The sequence below is a fragment of the Podospora pseudoanserina genome, chromosome 6 (genome assembly GCF_035222485.1).
Source record: "Podospora pseudoanserina strain CBS 124.78 chromosome 6, whole genome shotgun sequence".
NCBI lineage: Eukaryota > Fungi > Ascomycota > Sordariomycetes > Sordariales > Podosporaceae > Podospora > Podospora pseudoanserina.
In genome coordinates, this window is record NC_085925.1 from 2968098 (window position 1) to 2982792 (window position 14695).

At 53.2% G+C, this 14695-nt stretch overlaps 4 protein-coding genes across 4 annotated transcripts; 3 read left to right on the forward strand and 1 right to left on the reverse strand.

Annotated features, from left to right (window-relative positions):
* Positions 1-2093: 2093 nt before the first annotated feature.
* On the forward strand, positions 2094-5295 carry vps35 (retromer complex subunit Vps35). The gene is made up of 4 exons (XM_062949253.1): positions 2094-2433; positions 2502-4722; positions 4777-4923; positions 4980-5295. The coding sequence occupies exons 1-4, from the start codon at positions 2378-2380 to the stop codon at positions 5142-5144; spliced, it is 2589 nt and encodes an 862-aa protein (XP_062797921.1). The 5' UTR covers positions 2094-2377; the 3' UTR covers positions 5145-5295.
* Positions 5221-9106, reverse strand: QC764_607540 (uncharacterized protein). The gene is made up of 2 exons (XM_062949254.1): positions 5860-9106; positions 5221-5801 (listed from the first exon to the last, which is right to left on the reverse strand). Exons 1-2 carry the CDS (start codon positions 8398-8400, stop codon positions 5616-5618), a joined length of 2727 nt encoding a protein of 908 aa, XP_062797922.1. The 5' UTR covers positions 8401-9106; the 3' UTR covers positions 5221-5615.
* QC764_0097180 (uncharacterized protein) lies at positions 8899-11602 on the forward strand (the record flags this gene model as incomplete). The annotated part of the gene is made up of 4 exons (XM_062941008.1): positions 8899-9695; positions 9754-10055; positions 10114-10705; positions 10782-11602. The coding sequence occupies exons 1-4, from the start codon at positions 9506-9508 to the stop codon at positions 11600-11602; spliced, it is 1905 nt and encodes a 634-aa protein (XP_062797923.1). The 5' UTR covers positions 8899-9505.
* Positions 11603-11778: 176 nt separating this feature from the next.
* On the forward strand, positions 11779-13890 carry QC764_0097190 (uncharacterized protein; the record flags this gene model as incomplete). The annotated part of the gene is made up of 1 exon (XM_062941009.1): positions 11779-13890. The coding sequence occupies one exon, from the start codon at positions 11779-11781 to the stop codon at positions 13888-13890; it is 2112 nt and encodes a 703-aa protein (XP_062797924.1).
* Between the last annotated feature and the right edge of the window lie 805 nt (positions 13891-14695).

Consider the following 14695-nt stretch of genomic DNA (forward strand, 5'->3'; position numbering starts at 1 on the left):
TGCTTCTGGAGGTAGAAGAGGAGAAGGGCGACGAGTTATTGGCTGTATACAGGATGATAGGAAAGCTTGGAGAGGAAGAACGGCGACAGGATGCTACTGGCGGGAGACTGGAAGGAGGACGACTGTTATGGGATGAGATCCGGTTAGGGTTTGGAAATTTGAAGACTACAACCTCCGTACGGATCGTTGGGAGGTCCCACAGATAAGGAGGAATACGGAGGGGGCGCAACAGGCATTACCAAGGGGGCGTAATAGGCTTGTTGATACCGATACGAGGTGGCTTTCTCAGTGGATTCTAATTACGGTTCAAGTCGTGTATATAAGGCTGAGGGAGTCCGCTCCCGCAGGAGGGTCCTGTTCCTTTTCTTTCTTCTTTATCTGACAATTCAATCTTGTATGGAGACCTACTCCTGTATTTAGTCGTAGGCCCATATCAGCCACTAGGGATATACCTATCCTGTTTTTGTCATTGCTTTCGTAGATGTGTTCTCTTTCTCATCAAATAGTAATGTTATAAGGTATTGCTTTAATATATGTAGTAGCGTCACCAACTGGTCACCATCAATGCCCTCTGGTATGATCTATCGTGCATGCCATGTTGGAAGAGCAACATGGCCGGGTCCTCTTATCAAGTACGACGCATATCTGACACAGAGTGAATACATCCCATTTCGGAGCATTCCAGGTTACCATGGAGCATCAATAAGGCAGGTAGCCTGCAATTTAGGCACACGCGAGTATCAACGGAAATAGCTGAATGACGCGCTATCCCAACAAGTCCCATCGAATACATCATTCAACAAGGTCTTGGAGCAAGAGAACTCTTGCTCCTGATGACCCAGTAATATAGCTATCCACTTCGTGACCGTACAGGTTCAGCAGTTAATTCTTTACTGGAGCAGACCTGGACTCTAACAGCCATTCACTTTAATCTTGATGCTTTCCCAAGGTGCATATATTTCTGGCAACTCTATCCTTGGAATAGTTTTCCTCTTCACCAACACCGACTCAATTGTCATAAGATACAATCTTTCGTGAGCATCGTCCTTGCTGGCCTTCTGGCCGTGCTCGGGCTCTTCACTCAATCAACATCCGCCACCGACATTCTACAGGTACACAATCATTGCAACTTTCCTGTTTGGTGGTGGCACAGCGCCATTGCGGAAGATCCGAACCCCTGCGATAGAGGTGTGAACGGTCAATGCATTGGCAAGGGTGGTGAGCCTTTTGAGGCTCTCGCTGGACAGACCGCCGCCTACCCTTGGCTGAAGAACGACAAAGGTGTCTCTATGAAGATCCGCCGCGGAGACAAGGTCGACAAGTACACGTTTCAAGTCCCAGTCTTCCAGTTCGAGTATTGCCATTGCACTCAAGGAGAGCCCTGGGATCAGGGTCTGTGGTGGTAAGTATATCTTTAGCTTTTCACATCCTCGAAAGGACCATTCTTGCTGACTGCATCCTAGGGACCTTTCTGACATCGACGGGAGCGGCCCTGGCCTTTATGACGCCCCGTTCGGCGACCAAAACGTTTACGTTCAGACCACTGGTGCCGGCTCTTCTGATCCTCAATACAACACTTGCCGGAATCTCAAGTGCAAGAAGAACATGTATGATTGAGGGTGCCAGGTGGAAAGGATGTCAAGGTTTCAGAACATGAAACCCACAAGTAATTTTCTGAAGTGGTCATTTTAAACTTCGACACACCACATCACATTCCCGAACAGTTCAACTGGTTCCGTACTGATGAAGATGGTAGCGGACCCCAATTGCCATGGCGCTCCGGCTGCCTGCTGCCCCGTAGTCGCTCGGGAAGCTCTTTCGAGGAGCTTCGTGCTGCGGTGGAGACATAATCGGCAGTGACCGACTTGTTTATTCAAGCAGTAAAAATGTCTTCACGTGTGCTGAAATGAGATGTTAGATATGTGAAACGATAGAGACTCTCACGGTACCTGATGGTCAAGCCACAATCTGATAAGATAAGGGAAAGCAAGCCATTGACGAAGTGGAACACTCACGTGTTGCCGGGGTTTGGCTTGGTCTCTAGAATTACTTACGTAATCTCCAGTGCGCTGACTGTGGAACTGACACAGTGGGCGATACCCCTGCAGCAACACTGCTATCAACGAGCTCACCCAGCTGTTGCCATGCTCTCCATTGCGTCGTCATCTTGCCCGCTAGATCCAGACCCAACACCCACCATCACGAGATATACGAAGTAACCAAATTACACCATCCCATCCGTACATATACTGCGCTGGTCGCTGGCAACCGATACATTTGAAGCAGCCCATCCGCAACATGTCTACCCCCCGCGCCGCCTGAGGACCAGGCCCGCCTGCTTGAGGATGCATTAATTGCCGTGCGCCAGCAAACAGCCATGATGCGCAAATGCCTGGATACTCCCGGGAAGCTTATGGATGCCCTCAAGTGCTGGTCTGTTTTCTGACTGTCAATTGTCGTGCTAGCCGCACCGCGTGCTGACTGAACGTCTTACCTTGTAGCTCGACTCTCGTCTCCGAGCTCCGGACAAGCAGCCTCGGCCCGAAGCAATACTACGAATTATACATGTCAGTTTTCGATGCCCTCCGATATCTGTCTGTCCACCTGCGCGAAAATCATCCCGTCAACCACCTTGCCGATCTCTACGAACTTGTGCAATATGCCGGCAACATCATCCCACGCCTATACCTGATGATGACGGTCGGGACGGCCTACATGTCGGTCGAGGGTGCCCCTGTCAAGGAGCTCATGAAGGATATGATGGACATGAGCCGTGGCGTTCAGCACCCCATACGTGGGCTGTTTCTGCGCTATTACCTCATGGGCCAAGCCAGAGACTATCTGCCCACCGGCGACTCCGACGGGCCCGAAGGAAACCTCCAGGACTCGATCAACTTTGTCCTCACCAACTTCGTCGAGATGAACAAACTGTGGGTGCGTCTCCAGCACCAAGGACATTCAAGAGAGCGGGACCAGCGGACCCAAGAACGCAAGGAGCTTCAGCTGTTAGTGGGGAGCAACATCGTGCGACTAAGCCAGCTCGTCGACCTTCCGGCCTACAAGAATGGCATCCTCGCGCCCCTGCTCGAGCAGGTTGTCCAATGTCGAGACGTCTTGGCCCAAGAATATCTTCTCGAGGTTATTACCCAGGTTTTCCCAGACGAGTTCCACCTCTACACATTGGACCAGTTTCTTGGCGCCGTCTCGAGGCTCAATCCCCACGTCGACGTCAAGGCTATTGTGATAGGCCTGATGGACAGGCTGTCAAGTTATGCAGAACGCGAGTCACAGGACGAGACAGAGGAAGACAGGGGCAAGATGGAGGAGGACGCTTTGACAGAGTTGCTCGAGAAGGTGAAGCTGGGCAAACTGAACGCAGAGTCGCCAAGTACGGAGCCACCAACTGATACAGCCGAAGTCCCACGAAACGGGGACCAGAATCCGGATGATGCTTCTTCGACAGCGGAAACACTAAATAAAGACGATAACCAGCCAGCCCCTTCAGTCGCTGATACCGAAGCGACCGCAGTGGACAACGCCGAGGCTGAGCCAGCCAAGAAGCGGCGAGGCATTCCGGAAAACGTCCGGCTGTACGAGATATTCTTCGGCCAAGTCAAGAATCTTGTGCAAGCACAACATCTCCCCATTCAAGATACAATTGCACTTTGTGTCTCTTTGACAAATCTCGCCCTCAACATTTACCCCGAGCGGTTGGACTATGTCGATCAAATCTTCGACTACGCCAACAGCAAGGTGAAGGAGCACGCCAACAGCCCAGATCTTCATTCGCAACCAGCGCAGCAAAGTCTTTTGGCGCTTCTCCAGAGCCCGCTCCGGAGATATGTGTCCCTTTTTACTGCGCTCTCCCTCCCAACATATGTTCCTCTCTTCCAATCACAGACCTACCCGACTCGGAGGGCGGTAGCCGGCGAGGTAGCCAGGCACCTCCTCAAGAACCACACTTTCATTTCCACACCCGCACAACTAGAGAATGTGCTCGAGATCCTCAAAGTTCTCATCAAGGAAGGGTCCCAAGCACCAGCGGGTTATCCCGGCGTCGTCCAGCCCCGCGCCCGTGCCCTCGAGACAGACGAGACAATGGAAGAGCAAGGCTGGCTTGCCAGACTCATCCACCTTATCCACTCCGAAGATAACGACACCCAATTCCGCCTCTTGCAAATGACTAGAAAGGTCTACGCCGAAGGCAACGAGCGCATCCGCACCACCACCCCACCGCTCATCACCGCCGGCCTCAAGCTCGCGCGCCGCTTCAAGAAGAGGGAGCACTACGACGACAACTGGTCTTCCCAGTCTTCCGCCTTGTTCAAGTTTCTGCACTCTGCCGTCTCAACGCTCTACACAAGAGTCAATGGCTCCGGCGCGGCGGAGTTGTCTCTGAGACTCTTTTGCTCGTGCGGGCAGGTGGCTGACCAAACGGGCTTTGAGGAGGTGGCGTATGAGTTTTTTGCGCAGGCCTTTACGGTGTACGAGGAGGCGGTGAGCGATTCGAAGGCGCAGTTTCAGGCCGTTTGTGTTATTGCGAGCGCGCTGCACAGGACGAGGAACTTCGGGAAGGAAAATTATGATACGCTGATTACGAAGTGTGCGCAGCATGCGAGCAAGCTGTTGAGGAAGCCGGATCAGTGCAGGGCTGTGTATTTGGCTAGTCATTTGTGGTGGGCTACGCCCGGGGCGGGGGAGGAGGAGGAGGGAGGCGGGGATGTAAGTTTCTCTGGGATATCCGATGATGTGGGTTGTGCTGACGAGAAGTTGAAGCTCTATCGTGACGGCAAGAGGGTGCTCGAGTGTCTGCAGCGGGCGTTGAGAGTGGCGGATAGCTGCATGGAGACTGCGACGAGCATTGAGTTGTTCGTCGAGATTTTGGACCGTTATGTGTATTATTTTGATCAGAAGAATGAGTCGGTATGCTGTTTTTTCCTTGTTGCCCATCCTTTGGCAGGTACTGATATTGGTGGCAGGTCACAACGAAATACCTCAACGGCCTTATCGAGCTTATACACTCCAACCTTGCCGGCAACCAACAGGACAGCGCGAGTGTGGATGCTAGCAAGAAGCACTTTTTGCAAACGTTGGAGATTATCAGGAGTAAGGAGTATGAGGGGGTGGTGTTGACGCCGAAGTGAGGGGTTTCTGGGGGGAGTGTAGGGGTGATGTGGAATTAATGAGACGGGATAAGGTTAAGGGAAAGCGAGCGTATTGATAGGTAGTTTATTGGATGGGAGACCATGCAAAAAGTACAATTCTGTGACAACCTCCCGTGTTCTTTACGCGCACCCTTGCTGGTGTCTTGAGTTTATCTTGTACATTTTCTCGATTAAGATTGTCTTTCTTATATACAACCTCCATTGCTCTGTGTAGATCTCCTCCTTCTCCCCTTTGTAAATAAATACAAGAAATGGCGGGGACTAAGAATACAAACAAAAGACAAGGAAAAGTTTTGTGTAAGCTGCAGTGGACTGTTGTAAGTCCAGGAGAAAAGGAAAAAGCCGAAACGCCATGCGATGCAAAATCCAACCCCTCAAAACAGAGCCTCCTCGAGGAAAAAAGGGTCTAGGACAAACCAACAAAACCAAGAACAAAAAAGAAAACAAAAATCACCTTGCAGCCAAATTCTCCGCCGCCTTGACCATAATCCCCGCCACCTTCTCCAACCTCCTCATCGCCTCCTCCCACTGCCCGTCCTCAATCGCGTCCCTCACAGCAGGGAAATACCCCTCATCATAACTCGACCACCTCTGCGGCCCAAAAACCACATGTTTAAACTGTTTCCTTCCCGGTATCTAATTTCCCATCATTAGCACACACCCAACGCCGTCAGAGGAAGAAGAAAAAACTCACCCCATCAATATCCAACAAATCCGAATCAAACCTCCCCATCCTAGAATTATACTCAGCCCTCATATCCCCCAGCCCGTTCGTCTCGTAACCATTCGTCGCAATAACCTTATTCTCCCACTCCGTCTCCCACTTTACAAACCTCCTAACCGCCATCGCGACTTCATCGGCCGCTTCTCTGAGTTTCGTGACCTTGAAGATCTTCTCGTCGTAACCTGTTTGGTTTCTCGCCCAGGTTTCCAAATCACCAACCCACTCCGAAAGCTTATCCGCGTAAGCGGGCATGTCAAACGGCATGATTGGGCGGTTAGACAGCTCAAATACCAAAAGGCCGACGACGCGGCAAAGAATAGTGTGGTAGACCCAAGACGGGTCCCCTTCAACAGCCATCCAGTCATGGTTCTCGTACGACGAGTGGGCTGGGTAGCCAGGTCCATCAAAGTGGAGGTCGATGGAGGCGGTACCGGCAATGTCCTGAAAGGCGACATAGTCCGAGCCGGCGCCGAGTCCTTCCAGATCGGCCGAGCGTTCGTTCCAGAGGTCGAGGAGGGATTTGAACTGGTTTTTCGGGTCGGGGTAGTGCTCGTCTGTTGTCCTGGCTAGGACTTCGAGCAGGAGCTTCTTGAAGACGGGGTTGCCGGCGGCGTGGAACTCGCCCCCGGTCACGGCCGTGTCGAGGTTGATGTATGCGAGCGCGTTCTCACGTAGGAAGTCGTCGTTTTGCTCGACGTATTCTGTCGAGCCGATGAGGTTGTATTCTTCCGCATCCCAGGACATGAACTCGATTGTGCGCAAGGGGCGCCAGCCTTGCGCCAGGAGGCTGCCAAACACTCGGATGACTTCCATCATGACGGCTGTTCCAGAGGCGGGGTCGGCAGCTCCAAAGGCCCAGGCGTCGCGGTGGTTGCCGATGATGATAGACTTTGCATCCTGCTCAATGCCACCGATGCGGCCGTAGACATTCCAGATAGCTTGCTTCTCGACTTCATCTTGCTCATTCTTGAGGCGGACAATGGGTGATGAAAGGTTGCCGGTCCACCACTCGTCGATGGAAGGGACACCGCCGGCCCAGCCATCGGGAATATGTTGCCCATGTCCCTTGAGATGCTGAAGGAGAATTTGGGCATCGCGCCAGCCAAGGGGAAGACTGGGGATTTTGACAAGACCCTCGGCCTGGTCAACCTTGACACGAGGCTGGTCTTTCTTACTGCCCCAGCCGGGAGTCAACACATCACCCACTACCCAACTCATCAGACTGACGGAGCCTCTCTGGACACCATCAGCTGGCATCCAACGGCCCAATGGTGCTGTCGGACCCTTCAGGTACCCGGCATCCTTTGGATCTGTGTAGATGAGACAACCTGCAAATCCGGCGAGCTCAGCAGCCTTGACCTTGAGTGCCCTGTCAGTTTGGGTGCCATAGTATCTGACCAAGGCAATCGCACCCTTGGTGTCGATGCCTCTGTCCTTTAGCGTCTGGAAGTCCTCCCTCGAGCCGTAGTGAGCATAAATCAGGGGCCCTTTGACATCCCCCGACTTGGAATGTCCATGGAAAGCGTATGTTTGACGGCCTGTCGTTTCACCACCGACTTCATCTTCCTCCAACTTGGCCGTCCACTTGACTTTACCGTCGTCACCCAGAATCTCCACTGCTCTGCCCCCAGCCTTGGGGTAGTTGAGGTAAACATGGTACGTGTCTCGCCTAACATTTTCCAATCCATGCCGACGGAACTGGGCTTCAGTGTACTCCATGAGCGCAAAATCTCCTTCGGTCCCTGCCAAATGCGCATAGCTGGTGTAGCGCTTGGAGTACTCTGCAAGATGATCTGGATTCATGGAATTCTCGATGTACAGCCTGATCCTCTCCGGCGGGAACGCGGTGCTTCCCATTCTCCTGGCCATGCTGGTGAACATGTCGCTGGCGAATATCAAGTAGAGAAACCCCAGGAGCATGAAGATGGCGAGGATGCGGGCGACCAGAAGCAGCAGCGCCGCGCTCCCAAACTGGGGGAACGCAAAGCGCGAGGCTGGTGTTTCTGTCTCTGCATTTGCCGCCTCCGGGTCGGTATTGCTCTCATCAGCCGTTGCAGCTCGGCGACGTAATCTTGGTAACTTCCACTTCCACCTCCAGCGCCACTGTGGTAGTGAGAGCCCTATGCGCTTCCCCCACGACGGCCGGCTTCCCCCGCGCACGTCCGAGTCGTCAATCTCCAGCTCTTGCATTTCCCGGCGCACTTGGCGGGTCTCTTCATCTGAATCGGAATCATCGGAGCTGAACAGGCTGTCTTCGTCGTCGGTTTCAACAGTTGGCGCTCGGTAGCCACCTGGTCGGCTGCCACGCTGTGAGGCAGGATCTGTAGGATTGTGTGCATGTCGGGAGCCCCTTAGGAGGGATTGCCCCTCTACTGCGCCGGCTCCGGAATCGTCGATCGGGGAGGGGGCGAGATCTCGTTGCTGCCAGTCGCTGTTGCTGCCGCTGGCGACGGCCTCATCGTAGGTCGGTATCGGAGGTACCGGTTCGTACCGCTGTTTTTCGGAAGGCATTGTGTGTAGGATGTTGCGCAAGCGCTGTGCACATTCGGGAGACGCGCGGAGGGCGGAGGGGCAATAAGAAAAAAGGAGGGATGGCCAATTTCTAGAAACGGACAAGGCAAGGCAAGATTAAATGATGGAAAGGAGGACCGTCTTCGTTGGATGGCCACGGGCAGGGCAAATGAGCGTGGTGAAGAGTGTTGTTATCTTGGTCGTTCTAGGTCTGTAGGGAGATGCTCATCATCAGTCCAGCTGGTGTTGGAGCTGGCATCGATGGAAATGTGGTCGGGCAACGTCGCGTGTTTGTGTTCCAGGACGGTTTGACGTCAAAATTGTCTTCCGGGATGTCGACAGCCCCCAGAGAAAGGGCAATTGGGGAAACGGTTGCCGACTTCCCGCCTGTGACAGACAGGGGACGCTTGGCGGCGTGCGACACCCAACAGCGGCCTCAAACAGGGACCCACTGGCTATTTCAGCTGTGCATCTGCGAACTTGCTTACCTAAGGAATTATGTCCCATCCCCTTGGCACCGCATCCTTCGACATTTACACCCATGCCTCACCTTCGCCCAGAACCATTCCAACTGCATTCTCCAAGACGCTCAAATAGCAGCTAATGCAACATTCTGTCATGATCACTCGCCCATGGAACTCCCACCCTGTTCAACGGCACTCAATCATCCAACTACCCCAGGACACCAGGGTGCCTTGCGTGATACCCTTCAAAGAAATGCTGTAGCTCCGGGCCTGGGTTCAACTACACCATCATCCATATGCATGGCTCAGCCCAATAGTGATGTTGGCGACCAGTCGGATGTCGAGGATGGCTCTGGGCAGCCTTCTCGGGCAAGCGGGGTAGGTCGCAATGAACCCGTCCCCCATGTCCCCTATCCCTGGTCCCGATGCACACCTTGCCGGGTTCGGTAGCATGTTTCTAGGGCTAGGTCAGGGCAGTCAGCATCACATCACAACATGTCTACCAACCTGGCAAGGCGCTGGCAAGTCATGCAGTGAGCCAACCACCCGCGAACACCTACAAAAGCCATGGAGGCCGCACCTCGGGACAGGATTTGGTGTCCCATCACCATCACTCCCTCTGAACCCAAGGGCCTGACAACATGTCGCTTTCCAAGTTCTGTCTGCTGGCGTCTGCCTCGTTGGTGAGCTTGACCACCGGGCTGAGCACACCACATGCCAATATCAAGCGTCAGGTCTCCCAGTTGCGTGAGAGTTATGACTTTGTCATTGTTGGCGGAGGTACAAGTGGTCTCACGGTAGCTGATCGGTTGAGTGAAGCTTTTCCACAGAGTAAGCCATCTCTCGTATCTGATCATCCACATCGTCATACAGCTAACCGAGAATACAGAAACTGTACTGGTTGTTGAGTACGGCGATGTTGAGTACGCTCCATCAAGCTTCGATCCACCGGTCGACTGGTATGGGCCGAATTCATTTCAAAGCGCCTCCCTCTGGGTATTTTTCTCCCAGCCGAACCCCGAATACAACAACTTGACGGCCCTCAGCTTTGCTGGGCAAGTGGTCGGTGGAAGCAGTGCTATCAATGGCCAATTCTTCGATCGGCCATCACGTCACGATCTTGATTCCTGGACCCAGCTCGGCGTTTCTTCAGACTGGAACTGGCGGGGAATGTTTCCCTATTTCAAAAAGGTGCCGTGTGACATTTCAGAGCATAATTGACCACAGAGACTGACCCCAACGAACACAGAGCATCAAGTTCACCGCACCATCAGCACAGGTGGCTCAGCAGTACAACTACACCTGGGATCTTTCTTCTTACGGCGGCACGACACCCATCCATTCCAGTTTTCCCCCCTTCCAATGGGCCGACAACTCCGTCGTCCTGAACGGCTGGAGGGAGCTGGGTGTCCACACACGTCAGGACTGCGCTGGCGGTGACAAAGAGGGTCTCTGTGCAGTTCCTACTTCACAGCATCCCATCACTGCAAGACGTTCTCATGCTGGGCTTGGCCACTACGCCGATGTAGTTGGGACTCGTTCCAATTACGATCTGCTTGTGAAGCATCAGGCAGTCAGAGTCGTCTACCCCAACGGAGTCAATTCTGGCCCTCCACTTCTCGATGTCCGATCGCTAACCACCAATGCTCGGTTCAACATCACCGCCAATGCTGAGGTTGTTCTCTCGGCTGGCGCCTACCACACACCCACTGTTCTTCTTAGAAGCGGCATCGGTGCTGCCAATATCCTTGCAGCGTCTGGAATTACACAGGTGCTTGAACTGCCAGGAGTCGGTGCCAATCTTCAGGATCATCCTGGGAGCACAGGCGTGGCTTGGAACTGTATGTCATCCATCCCCACAAATTATCCTTCTTTTTCTAAATTCTAGTAACCCTTATGCTAACATGGTCCCTATAGACACCAAGCCTGGAAACTGGACCCCAATGCCAGAGGAAATGGCCGACCCAACTTTCAAGGCTGATGCCACGGCTGCGTTTGACGAGGTGCCAGCGCGCGGTCCTTACACCATGGCCTTGGGCAACCGGGCCATCTACATTTCTCTCCCAAACACCACACCCAACTACCTCAGCATCATTCGCAAAATCCTCAGACAGACAGTAGATGGATCCGCAGCATCCTTCCTGCCAGCCGACTACAGAGACAACGCAGCACTGGCCAGAGGCTACAGAGACCAGCTCGCCGTCTTGGCCAAGCTCCTCCTCAACCCCAAGGCCCCCAACCTTGAAACCCCATGGTCAACAGGTTATTCCGCCCCAGCGATCCTTCTTCATCCCCTCAGCCGTGGGACGGTCCGCCTCAACCCGGCAGATCATCTTGCTCAGCCCATTGTTGACAGCAGACATGGCAGCAACCCAGTCGACTTTGACATGCAGCTTGCTAATGTGAAGTGGTCACGAAGACTGCTTGACACACCCACGATGAAGCGCTACGGCGCGGTGGAAACTGCCCCGGGTGAAGCTGTGCAGAGTGATGCGGAGTTGTTGGCGTTTATCAAGAGCGCTGCGACGTTGAGTTATCAGCATCCGTGCTGCACTGCTGCGTTGGGACCGAAGAATAAGGGGGGTGTGGTGGATAATAAGCTGAGGGTGCACGGGGCGAAGGGGTTGAGGGTGGTGGATATCAGTGTTTTGCCTTTGGTTATCAGTGCGCATACGAGCTCGACGGCTTATGCGCTGGGTGAGAAGGCTGCGGATGTTATTATTAAGGAGTGGAGGTGAGTGTCGGTTTGTTTGGTGCATGTCTGTGGCGTGGGGATTTGCCACGTGTGGTTGGTCAGGAGTAATGTAGATTAGGCAGGAAGCGAGGATCAATAGGCTGACGGGCTCCCTCTTCTTTGATCATTTACCTTTGCGTTTTCACAGAAACACATTTCGAGTTGCTTGTAGCCGCTGCAATGGTTTCTCCCAACCCCCCCGTGGATGATGGTCCAAAAACACAATGTGACCAATTCCTCGCCCTCCTCCTCTCCACCCACCGACCCCGCCCCCAAAGACAGCATCACATCCTCTGGGAAGCAGCCGTCACCCACGCCACCAAACAAGACTGTTCCCTCTGCAAGATCCTCACCGGCGCCCTGCAAGTCTGGTTCACGCCCTCCCAGCTGGGAGGCGTCCAGCTGCAGGTCATGCTGATCATGCAACAGAGCAGTGAGAAGCAAGATCGGTTGTTGATTCAATTCAGAACACCGGCGAGGGTGACACCCTGGACGGAGGGGCAGACTGTTAACTTCTTTGTGGATGATGGGTTATGTGGGACTGGGGGGTGGAACTTGATGAAGACCCCGGCTGCCTTGAACAAGGAAAGTTTCGCGTGGGAAAGGAAAGTAGAAAAAATGAAGGCGTGGTTGGGGCGGTGTCGGGAAAGTCATGAGATGTGTAGGTCTTATGGGGGTGTGATGCTTCCTGAGGGGGTGACGGTATTACCGAGCAGAGTGCTGGATTTGTTACCTGGGAATGGGGGCGTGAGGTTGTATGAATCGAGGGTGGGGGAAAGGGGGAGGTATGCTTGTCTTAGTCACCGGTGGGGGAAGTGTCAGCCGCTTACCACGACCCGGGCGACGTTGGGGGATTGGAAGGAAGGGTTGCCTTGGGAGAAGATCCCGAAGCTGTTCCAGGATGCGATCGACATTGCAAGGGAGCTGGGGGTGAGGTATCTCTGGATTGATAGTCTTTGTATTGTGCAGGATGATGCGGAGGATTGGTATAGAGAGTCGAGGAAGATGTGCGCGATTTATCAGAATGCGGTTGTGACTGTAGCTGGCACGGCGGGGTTTGGGTGTGAGGATTCGTTGGTTCCGACGAGGGAGAGGACTGTGGCTGGAAAATTGAAGGATGGGACGGGTTATAGGTTTGAGGTTAGGTTGATGGATAAGCATTTAAGTGGGTCGCCGAGTCATGTTCATTTTGGGAAGACGCTGCTTGGGAGGGGGTGGGTTTATCAGGAGAGGCTTTTGTCTCGGAGGATCATACACTGTTGTTCGGATGAGTTGGTGTGGGAATGTATGGAGTCGGTGGAGTGTGAGTGTCCTGAGGGGGTTAGCTGGATGACAACCGCGGATCGGTCTAGGTTGGAAATCAAGGCTATTCAGACGCGGTTGCCAAGGGAGGCGCCGGTGTCGGAGCAGCGGAGAGTCTGGCATGATATGGTCAGGGCTTATACCGCGCTGGATTTGACCAAAATATCGGACAGAGCGGTTGCTATTCTCGGACTGGCAGTAGAGATACAGCATTCAAGGAAGGGATTGTATGCCGCGGGACTATGGGAGGATAGCTTTCTGTGTGATCTTGCCTGGCATACTGGGACGGCAACTCGAAGGGGGAAAAGGCCGATGGATCCTAGACCAAATAGGGATACGACAAAAGCTCCTACATGGTCTTGGCTCTCGGTTAGTACCTGTTGTGAGTATTGGTCTCGATCGGATCTCGGGAATGGGGAGCCATGGTGGGAGGATAGCGGTACTGTTGTCGAGAAGATTGAGCTCCCTCCGTACCATACGCTTTCAGGTGCAGCACAAGGTCTCGGCTTGGTTCATGTGATCCCTGCCACGAATCTCAAGGTGGATGGTGGCACCAGCAGACTGACCACTCATGGTTGTCTGACGCTCAAGGGTAACTTGTTGGCTGGAACATCCAGTCAATCGGTGCATAACGACACACTGGAGTGGGCGGGCTGGTTCCAACGTAGCTTTGGGATCGATCTTAATCTTCAAGAATCGAGAACACGTGGGTTCCTTGATATTCAGACCACAAACGAACAGCCTATCATCCGACAGGGACAGGCAGTGTTTGGTATGCCGCTTGGTACCAGTATCGACACTGAAGGGATTCTGGATCCGATATATCGGTATCGGTACCTCCTGTTGTTGTTGTTGGTAGATGCCGATGAGCAGTTGTATGAGCGGGTGGGGATGATTGAGCTGGCCCATGGCGATTATCAGTGGAAGGCACCTGCGTGGTGGGATATTCCTTTTGAGGCCGGGGCCATGACTACTATGAGAATCATTTAGGACGCTTTTTAATAGTCAGCAATGTAATGGAGAACAAAGAATGGATTCTTTTGATTAGACCCCTTTCGTGATAGTGCCGATTACTCTGATTGGAATGACCGTTGTTGTCTTGTGCGATTCCGTCCGACAATGGTGACTTAAGAGAGAAGCTTGCTTAACCTTCCTGTGTGATAATGACGGAGATGGGCCTTTGTCTGGCGGATTCAATAGTGAAGGATGCTCAACGTCGAGAATCAAAGCTGGATCAAAATGATGAGAAGGGCTGTTGACCCGAGGAGCAGAGAAAGGCGCGTCACAGCCAAGAGTAAACGCGACCTCGTCCACAAAGCCCATCTCACCTGGCACGAGCCTTTAGGGAGCTGCCATAAACGGAGCAACTGCCAGACGATAACAGCCAATGGGAGCAAGGCCCAACACCTGTCACCTCTTAGACCAACTGTCGGTGTACCAAGGGTATCAAAATCAGAGCAGTCACTTGGTCAAGTGGTCAATGCTACCGTCACAGGTTGCGCCACCTCTAGAGGCTGTGGGTTCAACTCCCACTTCCAACTAGATGTTGCGGGTTCAACTCCTGCAACCAGCAATTGTCCATGGCATGAGGGATGAGGGCTTGATATTGCATCACTGGTGGTTACGACCTACCTAACCGCGGTATACGTCTGTGGGATTGCTGAGTAGACTGGGGGTTTGACCATGACTTCCACTTCCTTTTTGCCATCCAGCTAATCAAAACTATCAATAGCCCATGACTTATGGGTTGAGGGATATGATTAGCAGTTCATATATTTTTATTTATTTTTTCATT